At 41.2% G+C, this 20,241-nt stretch overlaps 1 protein-coding gene across 2 annotated transcripts in view; it reads right to left on the bottom strand.

Moving 5' to 3' along the window:
- Positions 1 to 531: 531 nt before the first annotated feature.
- Positions 532 to 20,241, bottom strand: part of MANEA (mannosidase endo-alpha) — a 31,639-nt gene continuing 11,929 nt past the window's right edge. For both annotated transcript variants that reach the window (XM_034766016.1, XM_034766017.1), the window contains exons 4-5: positions 12,372 to 12,448; positions 532 to 6,844 (exon numbers count right to left, since the gene is read on the bottom strand). In XM_034766016.1, the coding sequence (XP_034621907.1) occupies positions 6,208 to 6,844; positions 12,372 to 12,448 (714 nt within the window). In that variant the 3' untranslated portion in view covers positions 532 to 6,207. The remainder of the gene's footprint in view (positions 6,845 to 12,371; positions 12,449 to 20,241) is intronic.

The following is a 20,241-nucleotide window of genomic DNA, read 5'->3' on the forward strand; positions in this document are numbered from 1 at the left end:
GAATCCTACATTTTTCATCTTTTGGTTAAGCATAGCAGTACCTCCTGTGTAATTTTTTCAAAGCCCTCTGAGTATTTTTGTGAGTTGTGCACTATAGAGAGAGCCTTTTACTGGATCAAATGTAACTTCAGTGGAAGTTTTGCCTATTTAAAAACATAAGGATCAGACCCAGTATGTTTCATGGGTTTGTACTATTAGAAGTCCTGCATCACTATTCACTTTTTCTGTCTTACAATAGACATTCCACTGGCTCACGAAGCAGAAACTGATTGGCAGCTGAATAAGTAGTAAATTTTGGTGAACCAGTCTCCTTTATATACAAATTAGAGCAGCAGACAGTTAATAGAAAGAACCAGTACGCCATGTTTTATGTGAGCAAATGCAATATCTGACACCTCAATTCCAAGGTCATAGTTGATAGAAAATTCACTTTCTACACTGTGACCGCTTAGAGATTGCCACTATCATACACTCTATGGCATTTTGGGCACACAGTTATTCTTCATCAACATTTAAGCAACTAGGTTTTTGTAAACATGATTATAAATGAAAACACTGTGTACTCAAATGATTTGCTATGAGCTAGATTGTGCCACAAATCTCATACATTGAGTAGTACCCTGAATAAGGGTGACAGAATCAGGCCACATTAGTAATACATTTCTACAGCCAGGTAGGAAAATAACACACCTAAAATGTAACTGATTTAAACTCTGTCAATTGCACACAACAAAATATTAATATCCACAACAAAATCATAAAAACACATTTTGTAAAATGCATGCTTTGTTTATAAAATACATATAATAAGCACATTCTCTTACAAAATATTGTAACAAGCTGGTTACATTGGAACTATACAGGAATTCTTAGAAATAAAGTTACTTTAAAAACAGATTTAAGATTTAAATCTGGACAGAAGTAGCAGACTATGACAATATTTTGAAGAGGTTCACAAAAAGAAAGGAATAAAAGATGGTGAGGGTTTACTGAATTGTTTAATATAGATAATAGAAAGTTAGAACTTCTTTGCAAGTAAAAGGACCAGAACTAATACTTACAGAATCTAGAACAATTTGCCAGAGATTTCTACCTTATCTTAAATAGAATATATGTAGGATTCTTTTAAATCAAATTATGCCTTTCTCCTTTATTAAGTACATACATTTTGCAAAAACCTAAAACACCAAAAAATAATTTACTTGTCCAAGTGCATAAAAATGTGTTGATCTAATCTCTATTTCCTACCACCAGCAATAAAAACTCTATATACAATATATTTTCCTGTAAAACATTATAAAGGGCACCTGAAAAATCCATGCAAGAGACTATCAAAAAGGTATGTAATATGCAAGTATATACTATGTACACAGTGTGTACAGAATTTCATGGTGAAAGACACTTATTAAGGATTCTTCTGTTCCAAAAACTTGTTAAGTCTGTGACAGAACATTGGCACCACAAGACAAAAGGAACTCTACAAATAAAGCTGATCCAAGATTGAAGCTGTGCATTCACAAGATGACAGCCATAAGGGGTTAACAGTATGTGCAAAATAGATGGACATGCTCTTTTGCTTGGGGAAAAAAGGCAAGGCAACTTTTTCAAATCTGTGCAATATAGACAAGGGTTCTGAGAGTACAGGGGATGGACTACGCTTCAGTTTAGATATAGCCCATGGAAATAAATAAGTATATAAAAAACTTACGTGGGCCTGTCAGAAGCTGAAGTCTACAACTGAATTAATAGGGCCTTCACACACTTTTATAAATGAATTATCTGGCTTTAGAAACATTGCTGCTTGGCCTTGGAGAGCATTTCCTGCGTATGGTCATCACTGCTTTCCCTGTCACGATTGCTCAGTAGTATGTCACCAGTGATTTTAAGCACTGCTATGGAGCACAGGTATAATAGCGAGTGATTGCCTTTAATAATCATTAATAGTTTTTAGTTTTGCCTAAATACAATTAATGCAGTATTATCTATTATGAATACTATGGCAAACAGTTACCTACATCTAACAATAAAGATTTTAATGGCAATCATTGCAATGTGTTTTGACTTAGACTCGGGGAAAGGTGGAGGATACCGTCCAAGTCCAGAGTCTAAGCTCAAATACAGTGAGAAAGTGGATCAAGATACTTACCTGGATCGCTCTCTGCAACCCAAATTCAGACTTTTAGCTGAACATACTTCAAGGGCAGCTGTTCCTAAAAACTTAAAAAATACAAAGACTCCAAACCCTTTTCAAGGCCATTTGACTCTTTTGAGTTGATTGCTTACATGTTGTGAAGAAATGAGATTCACTGTGTTGCAGAAGTCTTCTCCCCTTAACCCAATTTTATGAAAATATTCTCTGCTTTGAGCTATTATACTCCACCTACTAGAAAATAAAAGGCAGCTCCACCACCCCTCAAAAACAAATACCTTATCACACACTCACTATATATCCAGGCACTGATATTTGCTGCTTCTAAAAAACAGGGACTCTGGATGCTGCCACTTCATCTATAGGCAAATCTCAAATTAATTCCAAACTTTGATAAATGTACTATCTGGGTAGAAAGTAAAGTCCAGATTTTAAGAAGGTTGTGGAATTTTGACTATAAAATGGAAGTTGGGTACCTAGGTGGTTTTGAAAATCCTTGTAGGCACCTAATTGCATCTTCAAGCATCTGAATATTTTTTAAAATCTGCCCTTTGGTGCTGTTATGTGAACCTTTGAGAACAATGTGCTTCCACTGCAAAGTCACTAGTTAAGAAGCAATATTTTTTTAAACTAGGGAAAGATATTTCCAATTGAGTAGTGGGGTTACAATAATTTCAAAGGGTCCCATAACCAGCATAAACTGGAGGGACTGTAGCAGTCAAATTTGAAGAGTAAATGTTGGCTGTGGGGGAAAAACAGGCAACCAAAAGTTGAATGTAAACGGTCTAAAAAGTGCTAGGAAGCAGTAAGCAAGAGATGAAAAGGACCTAAAGCTGAGAAAAACTTTAAGTTAAAGAGACTTCCTCCCTTCAAAACCTCTTACTTCAGAAGTACTACTGATGGTCTGAGCCTTTCCCAGTTCATGTAGGAGGAAGCATGAGCATCCCTTTAAGTTGCTGAGAGCTAGAAAGCTAGAAATGAGGAAATAACTAAAGTAACTGTGCACTCCCAGGCTTGTAAATACTTTAAAGAAAAAGTAACAAATTTAAAACAAACAAATAAAAAGGTATAGTTATTTAAGGAACTAATACTAAAAGGGCATACATTAATTTCCTTAGGAGACTGTATGAAAGTGGTTAGAAGGGGGGGGGGCAGAGAGTTGATACCTGCTCTATGTCCTACACTGTCACTGATTCACTGTGTGACTGTGGTCAGGTCACTAAATCATCTATAGCTCAGTTTATCCACCTGAAAAATAAAAATACTACTTACCTACTTTGAAAAAGAATTTTGAGATCCTTAGAAATGAAGTCTGACGGTGCAAAATATTTAGAAGATACCATTTAACAGAATACAACATATTGAAGGTGCACTGTAACATCCCAGACTACATATTAGGCTAGGTCTACACTAAAGCTTATATTGGCATAACTTATGTTGCTCAGGTGTGTGAATAAGCCACCGCTCTGAGTGACATAAGTTACACTGATATAAGCGCTGTGTAGACAGCACCATGTCGGTGGGAGACCTTCTTGCAGAAGTGGTTTTATTATGCTGAGAGGCGAGCTCTCTCCCGTCAGCATAGAGCATCATCACCAGACATGCTGCAGTGGCACAGCTGCATTGCTGTAGTGCTTCTAGTGTAGACAACCCTTAGTCAAGATAGGCATTTCTCAGGCATGTTGAAGGCACCAAGCTACTCATTTCTCAATACACAAAAGGGAAACAATCCTGCATTCCTTGCATACCCAAATTTATCTTCAATGGGTATGCATGGAATGCAGGATAGGATCCAAGATTATTGCTTATCACACTTTGGGTCAGATTCTCTCTATTCTGTATTTTGTGTAGTCACACCAGGGCATTTGTTATGATTTAGTAGAATTTTACACTCACTCTGCCCCGATAAAAGTGACTACACAAGATGCATGGCAATGCTCTTTTCTTTCTCCCCTTCCCTCTCCCTCCCTCCTTTTATTTACATACATACATACACACACAAACGCACGCGCACACATAATCTTGAGGCTGCTCTAAACTACACTAGGACCCAACAAGCGCAGAACTGATCCCACCACTGGGAACCACAAATGGCTCTTCTGCAGCCCCTTTTGTAAGCTACACCCCACACCCCTTGGCTGTAGCTGAGAATATGGTCCTATATGTTAATCTTAGTTAAAAATAAGTTGGAATTTCCATGCCTATGATGTTTGGGGGCTTACTAATAGAATCATTTAAATAATCGGAAGAGAAATCTTACATACAATTTGCCATCCTGGATGTATAAAACAGTTAAAAGAATTTCAGACCGTTTCCCTGCATAAGTTTGGCGAAAACTGTCTTTAATCTACGGAGACAAGTTTCAGATAAACTCTTCCTTCCTTCACATTAAGAGGTCACTAACAAATATCAGCAACATCATGTCATTAAGATTAAATTTAAACATGTTTCAGAAATAAAGTTTCACTTTTTCAATCCTGCACTGAGACTGCATGGGCAGATTACTGTGCCTGCACAAAATTCTATTAAGTCAATGGGACTCGAATGGGCAGTTTACATGAAAATCACAATGCAGGATCAGGGCCTAAAGTAAGTAAAAATAAAATAAAAAAATCAAATAAAATAAAAAAAGCAATTATACTATGCTACAGATTAAATATTTGCCAACATACTCTCAAATTCACCACAACTATGAAACCAAATAGTGAAACCCCAAACTTGGACCACTATGGGATTTGCTCTATTCAGAACTGGGTAAGTGCCAAAAAAGCATTGCTAGACATAGACCATTGTTGAGTAGTGTCTCAGAAACAACCAGGTCTACAAATGAATGATTTATAATAATTGAAACCTGAGAATCTCAGCTTTCAAACAGTATTAAGCACTCATTTCTAGCAATGACATGTTATGAAATGCAATAAGACCATCACTCAATTACTATCTTGCTTTATTTTCTCCTCACCTGAATTCTGACATGATTTTGGTAGCTGCTACCTTTAGTACTGCAGGAAATCAATGAACTGTCTGAAACCATTTGAAATCTTAGCTTTCAAGTTAAGAGACAAAATTCATTCTAGTGGCCAAGACTATGTGCTGCTAAAATCATGTAACAAAGACTGCTCTAGAAAATGAATCAATTGTAGGACTAGTAAATATTTATGTGACTTGTAATCTTTTCAACTTTTTCCAAACACTGGATCTAGGTCTGCATAAGTAATACAAAAGTCTATCCCTGGTAAACATTAAAGAAAATCTTGTTTAAGAAACAGCTTATTTTGAGCAATGTCATCACTCAGATACTTTCCCCCCTCATTTTAGTTACTGTTATTCCTTCTTTAATTTTAATCTAGTTAGAAGATCTCAATGCATTTTGTTGACACTCCATAGTTACAAAAAAATACAGAATGCAAAATCCAAATACAAGACTAATCTGGAGTTAAATAACCTTTCATCAATTTTTGAAACCAAAAGCTTTAAAAGCTGTAAATTTCAGTACAATTTCACACCATTCTTAGTGTTTGTACCACAGACAAGGCAAATGTTAAAGTAAACTCTCCGCGTTCTACAAGGTGTACAAATGATATAACAATTGCTATGTTATTTCATGCACCACAAATATTTATCCTCTGAGGAACTATCGAGACAAAATTCTAATCACAGTAGTATTCAACTCTGAAACATGGCTTTATAGCTAAAGGTAATAAATGTAAATATGCTAAATTCTGTCTCACTCTACGTGAGTCACCTCTGAATTATTCCAGATAGAGTTTCTGTAAGCTTTACATAAAGATTATGAATAAAAAGCATCTAGCATTGCACAAAATATTCTCGAATTAAAATAGCCTAGAGATGCAATATTTCTCACTATTATTTTAGCCCCTAAAAGGAGTCAAAGTTAATTCTAACAGGTACAGTAATAGCACATACTACATTCAAAGGTTATTTTTTTTAAGTATATTTATGATAAAAGACATCTTGATTGGCTGAATTAGAATTTCCAGCATCATTTTCACCTCTGAGATGGACTGAATGTATTTACAAACAAGGGCAGCGGCACCTCACATAAGCCATTGTTCTTTTTCCTTACTGTATTTCTCAGACCACTTGCGAGTGAGCTCCAGATACATAGTTGGTTTATGAGGCTTGTAATCCAGGTAAGTTACCTGTCCAGTTTTCTTAGGAATAGCTTTTTCAATCTGAGTCCCTTCATGCCATTCATTGAAAGAGGTGATGGAAATAATTTCTGGTCGCACCAAAAGTGCTGCACTGAAGGCAGTCTCATAATACTTCCCATTAACACGGTTGCGGGTGTTGTGGTTATTCCACGGTCGGATGCTGGTGTCAATGTATCCTGGTCCCACACTTGGAATGAACATTAAGTTGCTGCTATCACAAAAGGCTTTTAGACTTGGCCAATTGTGATGAGATGAGCCATAAGAAAAGCCATTGGTGGCAAAGTATGTATAAATTCCATCAAAACCACTTCTGTGGATTTCATGTTTATGTTTTTCTTCCACTAGAAGTGCAATGAATAATCCATCATATGGTGTATTGCGAACGCTCTGGGATCCAGAAACAGTTAATAGATTTGCCCATATTTCAGGGATTGTTACATAAGAATCATAAACATAAAACATGGGGAGGGTTCTGCCTGTGCTGGTCTTATGCCTGTAAAAAGCTGGATGGCCTCCATATCTATAAAGCAAACAATATGGTAAATATTCATAATAATATGCCAGTTGGGAGAGAATCTTTCACATACTGAACTGAGGAATTTTTTATGAATTTTAAAACTTTATGTTCAAGATGAATTTAATTCAGTAATGTGGCCATTCAAATATATATTTTAACCATACATATGCTGGAAATTTATGTATTACAGCAAGGAGATAATAATCTATTGCATAACTTAATTATTAGTGTCAAGTCCTACAAGTAGCCATCACTTTCCTCTCAAAGGCAAAACATTAATTCGCTGAATCGTTATGGAAGATACTCTAAGTGGCAGCAATAAAACAAAAACTGTTTATAACTTCTTTGACTCTCAGGCTGGATTGAAGGATATTATGGGTTAGCCCATTAGACGTTTAGCTGGCAACCTGTCAGCCTACAAAGTTTTTTGTTTTAAATAAAAAAATATAAGTGTCTAAGAGCTTAAATAAAAGCAGTTAGAAATGTCAGTCTAAGGCGTCATGAAGCATGTGATAAAAATTGGTTACTAACCTGGTTCCATAACTGTTAGTCTTGGAGATGTGTTCCACTCTTGGCATTGGCGTGCCCAGCGCACAGCAATCAGAAACTTTTCCCCTCAGCGGCACCCATTGGGGTGGCTCAAGCTCTACCTGCTGCTACACACCACTGCACGCAGGTATAAAGGGCAGAGTCGTCTCTAGCCTCCCTCAGTTCCTTCTTGCCATAACTCTGATAAAGAGGGGTAGGAAGGCGGGTCATGGAATGGTCGTATGCAACACATCTCAAAGAACGACAGTTATGGAACGAGTTAGTAACAGTTTTTCTTTGAGTGACTGCACATGTGCATTCCGCTCTTGGTGATTCACAAACTGTAAGACAGGGGGCGGGATGGGAGCCTATTTCAATAAAGATTGGAGAGCAAGTCATCCCACTCTCGCATCATCTCGAGTCTTGAACCACAGTACAGTGGGAAGCAAGCATGTGGACTGAGGAACAGGATGACACTCTACAAATGTCTGCAATTGGAACTTGTGCCAGAAAATCTGCCGAGGCTGACTGTCACCTCATCAAATGAGCTGTGACTCTGTCAGGTGGAGCGACATTAGCCAAGTCATAGTTCATGCATATGCAGGATGTAATCTGGGAAGACGTTCTCTGGATGGAGGAGACTGACTGACCTCTTACTCTGTCTGCCACTGCTACAAACAACTGGGAAGATTTACAAAAGTAACTGGTTCTGTCCTGGTGAAAGGACAAGCCTTTTCTGACAGTCAGGGCTGGCTCCAGGGTTTTTGCTGCCCCAAGCGGCGGAAAAAAAAAAAAAAAAAAAGCCGCAATCATGATCGGCGGCAATTCGGCGATAGCTCCACCATGCCGCTTTCTTCTTTGGCGCCAGGTCCTTCCCTCCGAGAGGGACCAGGGGACCCGCCACTGAAGTGCCGCAGAAAAGCCTGACGTGCCGCCCCTTCCCCTTGGCTGCCCCAAGCACCTGCTTCCTGAGCTGGTGCCTGGAGCCGGCCCTGCTGACAGCCGAGGTATGCAAACACTCTTCGTCCCTGGTTGTATATGTTTTGGGGTAGAACACAAGCAAAAATATTGGCCAGTTGATGTGGAAATAGGAAACCACCTGTGGGATGAACTTTGGATGGATGAGGACACAAGTAAACCTTGTCCTTAAAAAGATTGTATATAAAGGCCTTGATATTACTGCCCGCACCTCCCCTACTCTTCTAGCTAAGATAATGGCCACCATAGATGCTACCTTCATTGACAGATGCAGCAGCGAGCAGGTAGCCAATGATTCAGATGGGGGGAGGGGCACACGTAAGTTTAGATCCTCTGGGGGAACAGGGTCTTGCACTTGAGGATATAATCTGATTAGGGCCATTTCACTGGAGAAAATAGAGTAATTATCCACTTCAGGAACGGTGAAATAACAGCCAGATGTACTTTGATGGAACTGCCAAATCTTGGTGTAAGTAGTCCAGAATACATTGAACTGAAGCTGGTCAGTGATACCCCATACTGGTGAGACCAGATAGAGAAACCCTGCAACTTAACAAGGTAAATAGCTCTTATAGAAGGCTTTCTACTATTTAGCAGGATCACCTGAACATCTTTCAAGCAAGCCTGCTCTCTAGCATTTACCTTATGGAGCATCCATGCAGTTAAGTGAAGGGACTATAGGCTCAGGTGGAGTAGGCACCCGTGATCCTAGGAGATTAGATCCGAGTCTAATGAAAGTGAAACTGGAGGTTTCATTGACAGCACCATGAGAGTGGAGAACCAGTGCTGATGGATCCATGCTGGGACTGTAAGCATGACTCTGGACTGGTCCCGTCTTATCTTTTGCAATACTCTATGAATGAGTGGGACTGGTGGGAAAGCACAGAGGAGCTTGCCTGCCTATGTCAGTAAAAGGACATCTGTTATGGAACCTACAAGTGAAATTAATTCATGCAGCAACTTATAAGCATTCCATAAAGTCTAGACACTAAACACATACTTAAGTCTAATATCTAACTTGAACAATACTAACATACAGATGAGCTGGTCTGGTTTCCAGCTATGAATTTGTTAGTGCTCAGCTGACGCCAACAGCCTTGGCAAGAGTTGGCACTTGGTCTGCCAGCGCATAGACAGTATATCACACTTTCACAGTGCTCAAGACCCACTCCAAAGTAATCTGGAACAAAGCACAGCCGAAGTGGGAAAGATGGTTTGCAAAGGAGGTTCAGTTCTGGAGAAATAGAGACTAGTATGTCAACCTTGACTGGCCCATTAAAATGCCTGCTTTGTGGTTCCTGCGTGTCTTGAGGGGCCCAGAGTTGGAGCCAACGCAGCAGGAGGTGGAGACCTACACATATAATCCCTGAAATTCTTTTTGATATGTCCTGTCGAAGAGAGGAGCAGTGTGTCTGCTGTGGCCAACTATGCTTCCTGACTGGGGCAGATGTGCACAACCAAAAGGACTTCAGGGTTGCTCTAGAGTCCCTAACTCCATGAACTTTGCTGTTTCTCTGGTCTGAGGCTAGAGAAGGACCATTGAATAGCAAATCCTGGATAGTACTCTGAACTTCAGCAGAAAGACCAGAAGACTGCAGCCAGGATGATCTATGTATGGCCACTGTGGAGGCCATGGTTCTAGCTGCTGAGTCCAATCCTGCCTGCAGTGAAGTTCTCATTGACCAAGGAAGAGAACTCCTGCCTAGCATTCTCCAGAAGCAGCTCCTTGAACTTTTCCATTGAACCCGACAAATTAAAATCACGTCTCAACAGAGCCGGTTGGTTGGTGATATGCAACTGCAAACCTCCGTTGAATAAATCTTTCTGCTGAATAAGTCTAGCTCTTAGCATTTTTTGATTTGAGAGTGGAAGGCTGGTATTCCTGTCACTCTCTCTCATTAGCCACTGCAACAGCTAATGAGCCCAGAGGTGGGCGAGTATAAAGGTAAACCCTTGGGAGGGTATATATTACTTTCTTTCTGCCCTTTAAGAAGTGGGCGGCAAAAAGGATGGAGTCTGCCATAAAGTCGCTTTAATAACTCCTGATAAACCTCAAATCATCAAGAGGAGGTGAAGTTGTGCTGGATGAAATGGCCTCGTCTGGAGAGGCCAAAGAGGAAGCCAAGACTTGAGAGGGTAGAACCTCTTCTACTGGCCATTTTCCCATTCTAGACCATCCTGTTGATGCTCGATACTGGACCCAGTGCTGGATTCTGGGGACAGAGCTGCTTGGTACATAGACTCAGGTCTTCTAGATGAGGGCACTGAGTCCTGGTCAATGCTACAAACTTATGCTGGTATAATTATATTGCTCAGGGGTGTGCCGAACTCCCAGTGTAGACAGTGCTATGTCAATGGAAGGCTTTCTCCTGTCAGCGTAGGTAGCGTCTTCACTAAGAACTGTAGTGGTACAGCAACACTGTAAGCTTAGATAAGTCCTGAGTATGTATGGTGAGAATACCTGGAAGCTGGGGAAAATCTGCAAAGGTTCCAAAATGGCCACTAATGCAGGGCAGGGTCCCACTATCCTGGCCACATTCCAATGACAGGTCCAATTGAAGGGTTCTGGGGGTAGTTGGAAAGAGAGGATCTGTGCAGAGACTGACAGGTCCTGCTTCAGGATTGTGATAAAAGCAAGATCCCATCCCTGAGTCCAATGAGGATTCCCCTTCTTCTGATGATGGCAGGGCCAATCCAGTCAGTGCCAGAGACCAGTGTTGAGAGCCTGGCGATGAAAGCAGTGATGCCATCATAACAGAGTTGCAAGGGTCCACCTGTCCGGGAAGCAGACAACTGAACTACTGGAGGTTGAATCAGTGGCAGCAGCGCCAAAGGACCAGATACCTGTAAAAAAGGAGACACCAACACCAAGAAGAACAGGTTTTTGCTGCTGCAAACGTCTGGCACTGAGGTGGTCTCTTGTTGCAGGGCCAAAGAAGTTAACAGTGTTCCTTGCAGAACCCAAGCCAACTGTTCTGACTTAGGCACTGATTTGGAGGAGAAGTGCTTAGGTTTCAGGTGCACACTACTCTACTCCTTCTTGATCCTCTTACCAGACTAAGGATGGAGACCATCTCCTGGCTGGTATCTCTCTGAAAGCTTTGTATTTCTTCCTTGGCATGGGCAAGGAAGAACAGTGCCGGGATTCCAATAAAGTGGAAGGTGCGCTTCTCACTCAAGCTGCAGCACTCGGCATAGAGTCAGATTGGAATGGTGAGCACCGTGTATATCAGCAGGAATTTCAGCCTTCTCTCCCTATCCTTCATCCTCAGCTTGAACTCCCTGCAAATCTGGCACTGGTCCTTCACTTGTGTTTCCCCGAAAGCACTTCAGGCAGCTATTTTGTAGGTCACTCACTGGCCTAGGCCGGAGCAAGAAGCACAAAGCTTGAAACCCAGTGATCAGGGCATACCTTGATAGCGTGAACAGAAAAAACCTCAAATGGGAAAAACAAACAAGAAGTCCAAAAAAACTTCATTTTTATTATATAACACAGCTAAAACTTAACATCTATCCTAACAACACTAAAGACTAGACTTAATTATATACATACATACTATGTTCGCAAAGGCTGAGAGAAACAACTGTTCTGGAATAGATCATAATTCCAATGACTGTTGCAGGAGTTAAGAAGAAACTGAGGGGGATTAGGAGTGGCTACGCATGCAGCAGCAGGGGGAACTCAAGCCACTCAACGGGTATCACTGAGGGAAAACGTTTCTGCTGGCCATGTACTGGTGCTCCAACACCAAGAGTTGACTGCACATGTGTAACTACTAAAAGAAGAAGAAATTTTAAATGTAGTTGTCTATTGCATGTCCACATAACATGCATGTCCCAATACTTTAAAATGTGCATACCTTGTGTCTGAATTCTAGGTCAGTCAGTTACAAGCAAAGCAGACCCTTTCATTTCTCTCAAGATCAGGTCATACCATATACAGTTTAAGAGTTCACACAATAACTGAGAAATATCTATCAGAGCATGTGATAATGCCAAATACATACATTTAGAAAGCACTTACTTGTCTACAATGTACTTCACATTGCTGTACATACTGCGATCATCTCGATCTTTATATGGCTCAATATGAAAAGTGACCTGTAAAATGAAAATGCAATAAATGCAATATGGATTATAAAACATTACAGGACATAAAAGCCATTTGGTGTTATTTGTCTAAGTAGTATCAGGCACACCAACAGAGCTCTAGAAAGAGGGATTTTGAAAAGTCTCCACAATGCTATGTGTGTAATTTATTCAAGACCACTATTCCTGAAGACTAACTCAATAAGACTCACTATTTTTGGACTGCCAAGATTAACAACACAGATTCGATGAAAAAATAGAAAACTATACACCTACTCTTTATTACTAGTTTTATATAAGATTGCTTTTCTAAGCTACTATAAGTAATAAGCATGTTGGGAAAAAACTACTAAAATACATAAATATAGAGAGTATTCTAAGCTAGTTAACTAAAAGATTATCTATTTACAGTTCAAAAGCTGATTATAAAAAACTTTGATCAGCTGTATTCTATTTCTAAACAACAACAATATATTCCAGTTGTTACAGATAATATTTCTCCAAGGAGAGCTTTCAGTGAGAAATTAGATTTTAAAATGCAGAATGTGAGAAGTTTACCTTTAATTTAGAGTTTTATAGGTTCATCAACAGCAATAAATACCTAGGCACTAAATCTAATATACTACCAATGCTATTTCAGGAATGGGGCTTATGAAATTATTTATGCTATAAACTTCAGCTCACTTCAAACTAAACGCCATTGTTTTCAACTACCCAATTAAAAGGAAGACTGTTTTTACATTAATCATTGCTGGCAGTTTTTCAGAAGCAGTTTTTAGGTAAAATGCATATCATAAAACCAATATTCAGCCAGTCTCCAGTGAAATTTGTCACTATTACAAAGATTTTTTCACAAACTGAAGTGAAACACACTGCTGGACTAAATTGTTAGGATTGTTAATCTTCCCTCAATTGTCCTATTATTTCTTTTTACTTCAGTCCAATAAAGAGGCAAATCATACTTGACAAGGGTACTTCTAGTTACACACTGTTATATGACCTTGTTTTTCTCTCTTTAGATTGAAAATAATTTCTTTTGCATAATGATTCTGAGTTTATTGACAAGCCTATCATCTTTAACTCTAATCATTTTCTCATTCAAATTGCAAGGATGCTTGCAAAATAGAATATTGAAGATGAAATTCACTGTGCTAAGAATAGACGTTGAGTATAGGTACTGAGAAAAAAATTATTCCAATGCTACTGCTAATCTCTTTCCTGCTAACTTCCTGATTTTAATTTTAATCCATTAACACTTTAGGGAAAAATACATTACAACCTTTATATTTCCTAATGCAGAACAGAACTGTTCAACCAACCAAAATTATTTTTTTGAGTCTTTTTGCACATCATTTGTGAACTACTCCTGATAGTTGAGAACATATTTAAGCTTTCCTAAGTCATCACCAAATATTTTGGGTGAGCAATTTTTAGACTATTGGTTGTCTGTAAGTTGCTCACTTTGAGTATTCACTATTCAAGAGAATGCTCATATGGTTTTGTTTCTTCTCGCTGATTATAAACAACATACACATGACAAATAGTTACCAGATAAATAATGTACTTAAGGTATGAATCTGAAACCAGAATTTGTGAACATTTTTCAGCACATTCCTGAACAACGAATAGCAGCAACTCAAATTTGGGCTTTTTATTATTAAGTCTTTTCCATTATTTGACTAGTTCTTATACTAATACAGTATCTCCTAACCCTCACTTTATTTCATGGTATGAACTACTGGGGCAGTCTCATAGATAACAGAGAAAAACCTTAGGGCAGGTCTTCACTACGGGGGAGGGGAGGGGGGTCGATTTAAGATACGCAAATTCAGCTACGCGAATAGCGTAGCTGAATTCGACCTATCGGAACCGACTTACCCCGTTGTGAGGACGGTGGCAAAAATCGACCTCCGCGGATCCCCATCGACGGCGCTTACTCCCACCTCCGCTGGTGGAGTAAGAGCGTCTATTCGGGGATCGATTTTCGCATCCCGACGAGACACGGTAATTCGATCCCCGAGAGATCGATTTCTACCCGCCGATTCAGGTGGGTAGTGTAGACCTAGCCTTAGAGGACTGGAAATGGATAAAGGGGTGTTAACATTCTGGGTTATGAGCATATATGTAATACCAACACTGGGCTATAAGGGGTACTTAAAAGTATAGATATAATACCAGGGTTATGTCTCAGTAAGAGATACTTGCTCCATATAGCTACATTAATCTATGGTTCAATATGATGTAGTGTGCTAGGACAGAAAAGACCGTCAGCCACTTTATGACAATAGGTGGGAGGCTGGGAAGGGGACAGAGCAGCACAAGAGTAAATTTGGTGCGGTCTCTTATCCCAGCTATGGGTCTTGCTATAGCTAGTTAGTCTCTAAGGTGCCACAAAGCCAGAGTGAACCAGAGTGTATCATTACACAGATGTGATACAGTATGAGAGTCCCTATGATATTTCTTTCCACCACAATCTCAATATCTACTGACATGGTTTCATGTGAAGACAGGCCATGAAAATACAATTACAACCATAAGGCCCAATGTTTATAGCATGATCTGAGAGGTCACCTGCTTGCTCTTCTATATTCTGTCACATCATCAATGTCTCAGATTCTGTTGTAGGGCAGAAACATTTTGAATTGAGCCATGTTTTGCAGTTTGTATGTATTCCAAATGTCTTTGGAGGCCAAACTAGGACTTGACGTTGATTTGTCATGATTAAGGCTGCGAGGTTGTCTCTTTCTGTGACTTCTGAAGTGGCCGGTGCATCTGGATCAGGAGCAGCTCAGGCAGCCCTGCACCAGGTGCACTGGCTGCTGCTAGGGCAGTCTCAGGCCCCCGTCTCCAGCAGCAGAGTTTATGTGTGGGAGGAGGCAGGGGGTTGGGGCACTGTACGGGCTGAGGCGGGCTCTGGGCAGTGCTTACCTGGGAGGCTCCCCGGAAGCGGCGACATCCCCCTCGCTCAGCTGCTAGGTGGAGGCGTGGCAAGGCAGCTCTGTACACTGCCTCCGCTCAGAGCAGGAACTGTGGCCAATGGGAGCTGTGGTGATGGTGCCTGCAGGTGACCGCCTCACCCCGTCCAGTGCCCCAACCCCCTCCCACATCCAAACTCTGCTGCTGCCGGGGGGGGGGAGGGGGAGGAGAGGAGTTGCAGAGCCTGGCAGGGAGCCTACCAGCACCATCAATCGCTCCCCCCCCAGGCACCAATGGGGGTCCCTGGTCGCATGCCGCGACCCAGGCCCCCTCCCCCCATAGCAGCGTCGTCGCCCCCTCCCCCCCCCCCCGCAGGCAGCCCCTCCCNGTATTTTTACTAAAAGTCATGGACAGGTCACAGGCCGTCAATTTTTGTCCATGACCTGTCCATGACTTTTACTAAAAATATTGGTGACTAAAACGTAGCCTTAGTCATGATGAATCACCACCACATGAATGGGTCATATCTTGCCCTCTGACACACTCCAAAGTGGCGTATTTGAGCAGCCAGTTGTCCAAGCACATGTTACTCCCAGCTTCTATAAGCAGGCCATAACCAATATCAAATATTTATTAAGAACATGTGGAGTCAGCTAGCTCAAAAGTCAAGACACAAAACTGGCAGCATACTTCCCAAATACGAGAAATGCACAAGTAAGTATTTTCAAAGTTCACAGTGCAATAGCACTACCACTCACCGAAGGGGCCAAGAAACCTTTAGAGCTAGGAACGTCTGCCTGCCTTGGACTAGGGAGTCAAGATTTGACAAGTGAGAATCCTGAATAGATGATATTTTTAGAGAATTTGTGTTCTCAGTTCCAGCCTTCCTAATGAAAGATTATTTAATCTATACAATAAAATAGTCAGAATATCCGATGTGGCCAAACTAATGTTCTCTGACTTTTGAACAGTTATTTCTCAACCCTAAAGTTGCACTAAAACTACTCATTTCAGTTAATCCAATCTATCATTTAACTGATACTGGACGCAGAGGGGGTTTTTTGTCGATACTTATTTCTATGAATCATTCAAGGCACATAGTTAAAAGAAGCGGATTAAAAACAGTTTCTGGAAGCATAACTCATAGGATTTGGTTTTAATTTCACAAGGGAATTGATGGCACATGGCATCTGAAGAGGTGCCAACAGCTTTTTGAGACGTGTAAGTCTGCTTTTCTCAGTATCTTTCAGAGGGTCTCAAACTATTTTATCGACATACTTACATCACAGAGGTGTTCAAAATGTAATGTATTTTACCCTACTTTAAAATGGATAGGAGGACCCAGGGAGAGAAAGACACAAACAGAAAGGCAATGATGAGTTGACCAGCATACTACAGCAAGTCAGAGACAGACCCAGGAATTGAACCCGGGAGTCCTGGCTCCATGTCCCCTTTAACCACCGAACAACACTGACTTTAATAACTTATAAACATTTAATGTGAACTGATATTTGGTAAAAAATTACCTTGACTAGTAAGGCTGTCAATTTTTGGAGAACACATTTGGCTACAATGCAAGAGTGACACACTTTATTAAAAATGTAGTGTAAGGACACAAAAGATGTGTTAACCACTTAAATGGCATTATGGTTATTTACTTTAAATGAAATAAAAGGAAATAACCACACCACCTAAAAAGCCAAGCTTCAGAATAAAATCCAAACTGGAACGGGTGCAGAGAAGGGCGACTAGGATGATCAGAGGAATGGAAAACCTGTCGTATGAAAGGAGACTAGAGGAGCTTGGGTTGTTTAGTCTGACAAAACGAAGGCTGAGGGGGGATATGATTGCTATCTTTAAATATATCAGAGGGATAAATACAAGGGAGGGAGAGGAATTATTCCAGCTTAGTACTAATGTGGACACGAGAACGAATGGATATAAACTGGCCGTGGGGAAGTTCAGGCTTGAAATTAGACGAAGGTTTCTGACCGTCAGAGGGGTGAAATATTGGAACGGCCTTCCGAGGGAAACGGTGGGGGCGAAGGACCTGTCTGGTTTTAAGATTAAGTTAGATAAGTTTATGGAGGGAATGGTTTAATGGTAAAACATAGTAGCCAAGGAATAACCAAGCAATGGTAGGTAAATAGTATAATGGCTAACAGGGGTCAGGCTAGAGACTCTTGCCTACATGCTCGGGGTCTTACTGATCGCCATATTTGGGGTCGGGAAGGAATTTTCCTCCAGGGTAGATTGGCTGAGCCTCCGGAGGTTTTTCGCCATCCTCCGCATCATGGGGCAGGGATCACTAGCAGAAGGGTCTCTGCCGATTGAAGTCACTAAAACACAGGATTGGGGACTTCAACAGCAGAGTCCAGGGAAGGGGTAGGGACGGTTTTGTGGCCTGCAGCATGCAGGGGGTCAGACCAGATGATCATAATGGTCCCTTCTGACCTTAAAGTCTATGAGTCTATGCAAAATCCAATACCCAACTGAAATAATAATAAAAAAAAACCTAGACTGGAAGAACAACATAGCTTTCCTTAAATTAGGCAAGAAACGCTTGGGCTCCATGTTTGCCAGCTTCAATGAGTTATTATTCTGCTTTTATCTTACCTTTGGGATTGATAAAATGCACATAACTTGAATCTCCCTTGCAAATAACTAGGGCCCTACCAAATTCACAGCCACGAAAAACACGTCACAGACCATGAAATCTGGTCTCCCCCTATTAAATATGGTCTTTTGTGTGCTTTTACCCTATAGATTTCATGGGGGAGACCAGCGTTTCTCAAATTGATGGTCCTGACCCAAAATGGGGGGGGGGGTCACAAGTTATTTTAAGGGGATCACAGTATTGCTAACCTTACTTCTGCGCTGCCTTCAGAGCTGGGCGGCCGGAGAGTGGTGGCTACCAGCCGGGCCCCCAGCCAGCAGCCGTTCAGAAGTAAGGGTGGCAATACCATACCACACAATCCTTACTTCTGTGCTGCTGCTGGTGGCAGCTCTGCCTTCAGAGCTAGGCTCCCAGCCAGCAGCTGCCGCTCTCTGGCCAGCCAGCTCTGAGGTGGTGCCACCGCCAAAAGTAGTGCAGAAGTAAGGGAATCAGTACAACCCCTTCTACGATAACCTTGTGACTCCCCCACAACTCCTTTTTGGGTCAGGACCAGTACAATTACAACACTGTGAAATTTCAGATTTAAATATCTGAAATCATGAAAATTTATGATTTTTAAAATCCTATGACCGTGAAATTGACCAAAACAGACTGTGAATTAGGTAGGGACTTACAAATAACAGTCATAGGATCTGCTGATTTTTCTCTCTTTCAAAGTCAAAATTGCTTTTTGTCCCTTTATCCATAGTATTCAAAAGGTAGATACATAACCAGGACTTGGGAAAAGAAATAGAGAAGTTAAGATTTTAACTCCTGTAATCCTTATTTTGTCCCTTCCTCCAGCCTTTTCTCTGCTTGAAGAAATTCAGTTATTACTTAGAAAGCTAACAGCACAACAAAGGGGTGTATTTCTTTGTGTATGCTTTTCTACAGGACTCTTAGAGGATTTCTGATTGCTTCACAAACAACTAGTCTAGCCTCATAACACCCTGTAAGACTAGGAGGTATTATTATTCCCATTTTACAGATGAGGAGAACAAGGCACAGAAAGAAAAAGAAATTGACCCAAGGTCACACAGAAGTTTTGACCAGCTGGGAACTGAACCCAGATCTCCTGCACTCCCATCCTTACCATTGTAGTACTTAAGCATCTTCCAGAACTGTATTGAGTGTCACAACTATTATTTGTCACGTGTGATTCTCGCTCTCTAATTTTCCTCTCGGAAAGAAAAAGAATGCAAGTATTTTTGTTTTGTTTTATTAATCTTGGATAAAATTTTTAAAAGTGCCGAGGCCCTAGTTTCAAAAGTTACTTAGGCACTTCTGAAAATTGTACCCTTTATGTCCGCTGTGTTATGTGCATTTATTTTTGAAGACAAGGTCAAAGAAGTGCACTTGTACTTGAAATGGAAAGTGGAAAGGTTTGAGGAGGTTCTTAGTTTTTGTGCCTTAACCACAAAGCATTCTTCTCTTTAGGTGTTGACAAATAAACCCAGACAAAGCATGGTATTTGCACTGCCCACACTGAGTCTCTTCTATCATCTAGAGCATCGCCCTAGTCTTTTCCTTTGGAATACATACTATCTCCAGAGATTTTGTGACCACCACAAAAAACCTGGGAAGAAAGTGTAATAGTCACTTATAGAATCCCAGGATTTATTGGAACACTACAGGTAACACCACCAGCAACACAGGCAGGACTTAACTTACTACTCAAACCCCCAACACAACACACAAGACAATGGACTTAACACTAAGATAAAGATACATAAGCATCTATTGGTGGAGATACTGTTTATACTGATCATTCAGAAGTCAGTTTGTTTCCATTACTTTAACACAGGGGTGGGCAAACTACAGCCCAAGGGCTGGATCTGGCCTGCCAGCCGTTTTAACCCGGCCCTCGAGCTCCCGCTGGGGAGTGGGGTCTGGGGTTCGCCCTGTTCCAGTGTTCCATCTGGGAAGCAGGGTTGAGGGGCACTCCGCACGGCTCCCAGAAGCAGTGGCATGTCCCACCTCCAGCTCATACACATAGGGGCAGCAAGGGGGCTCCGCATGCTGCCCCTGCCCCAAGAGCCGTCCCCGCAGCTCCCATTGGACGGGAACCATGGCCAATGGGAGCGGCAGGGGCAGCACTTGCAGATGGGGCAGCACGCAGTAGAGCCGCCTGGCCACGCCCCCGTGTAGGAGGGGACATGCCGCTGCTTCCAGAGCCGCTTGAGGCAAGCGCCGCCCAGAGCCAGCACCCCTGAGGCACCCTCCTCCTCCCCAT

Source organism: Trachemys scripta, chromosome 3 (genome assembly GCF_013100865.1).
Source record: "Trachemys scripta elegans isolate TJP31775 chromosome 3, CAS_Tse_1.0, whole genome shotgun sequence".
In the NCBI taxonomy this organism is placed as follows: domain Eukaryota; kingdom Metazoa; phylum Chordata; order Testudines; family Emydidae; genus Trachemys; species Trachemys scripta.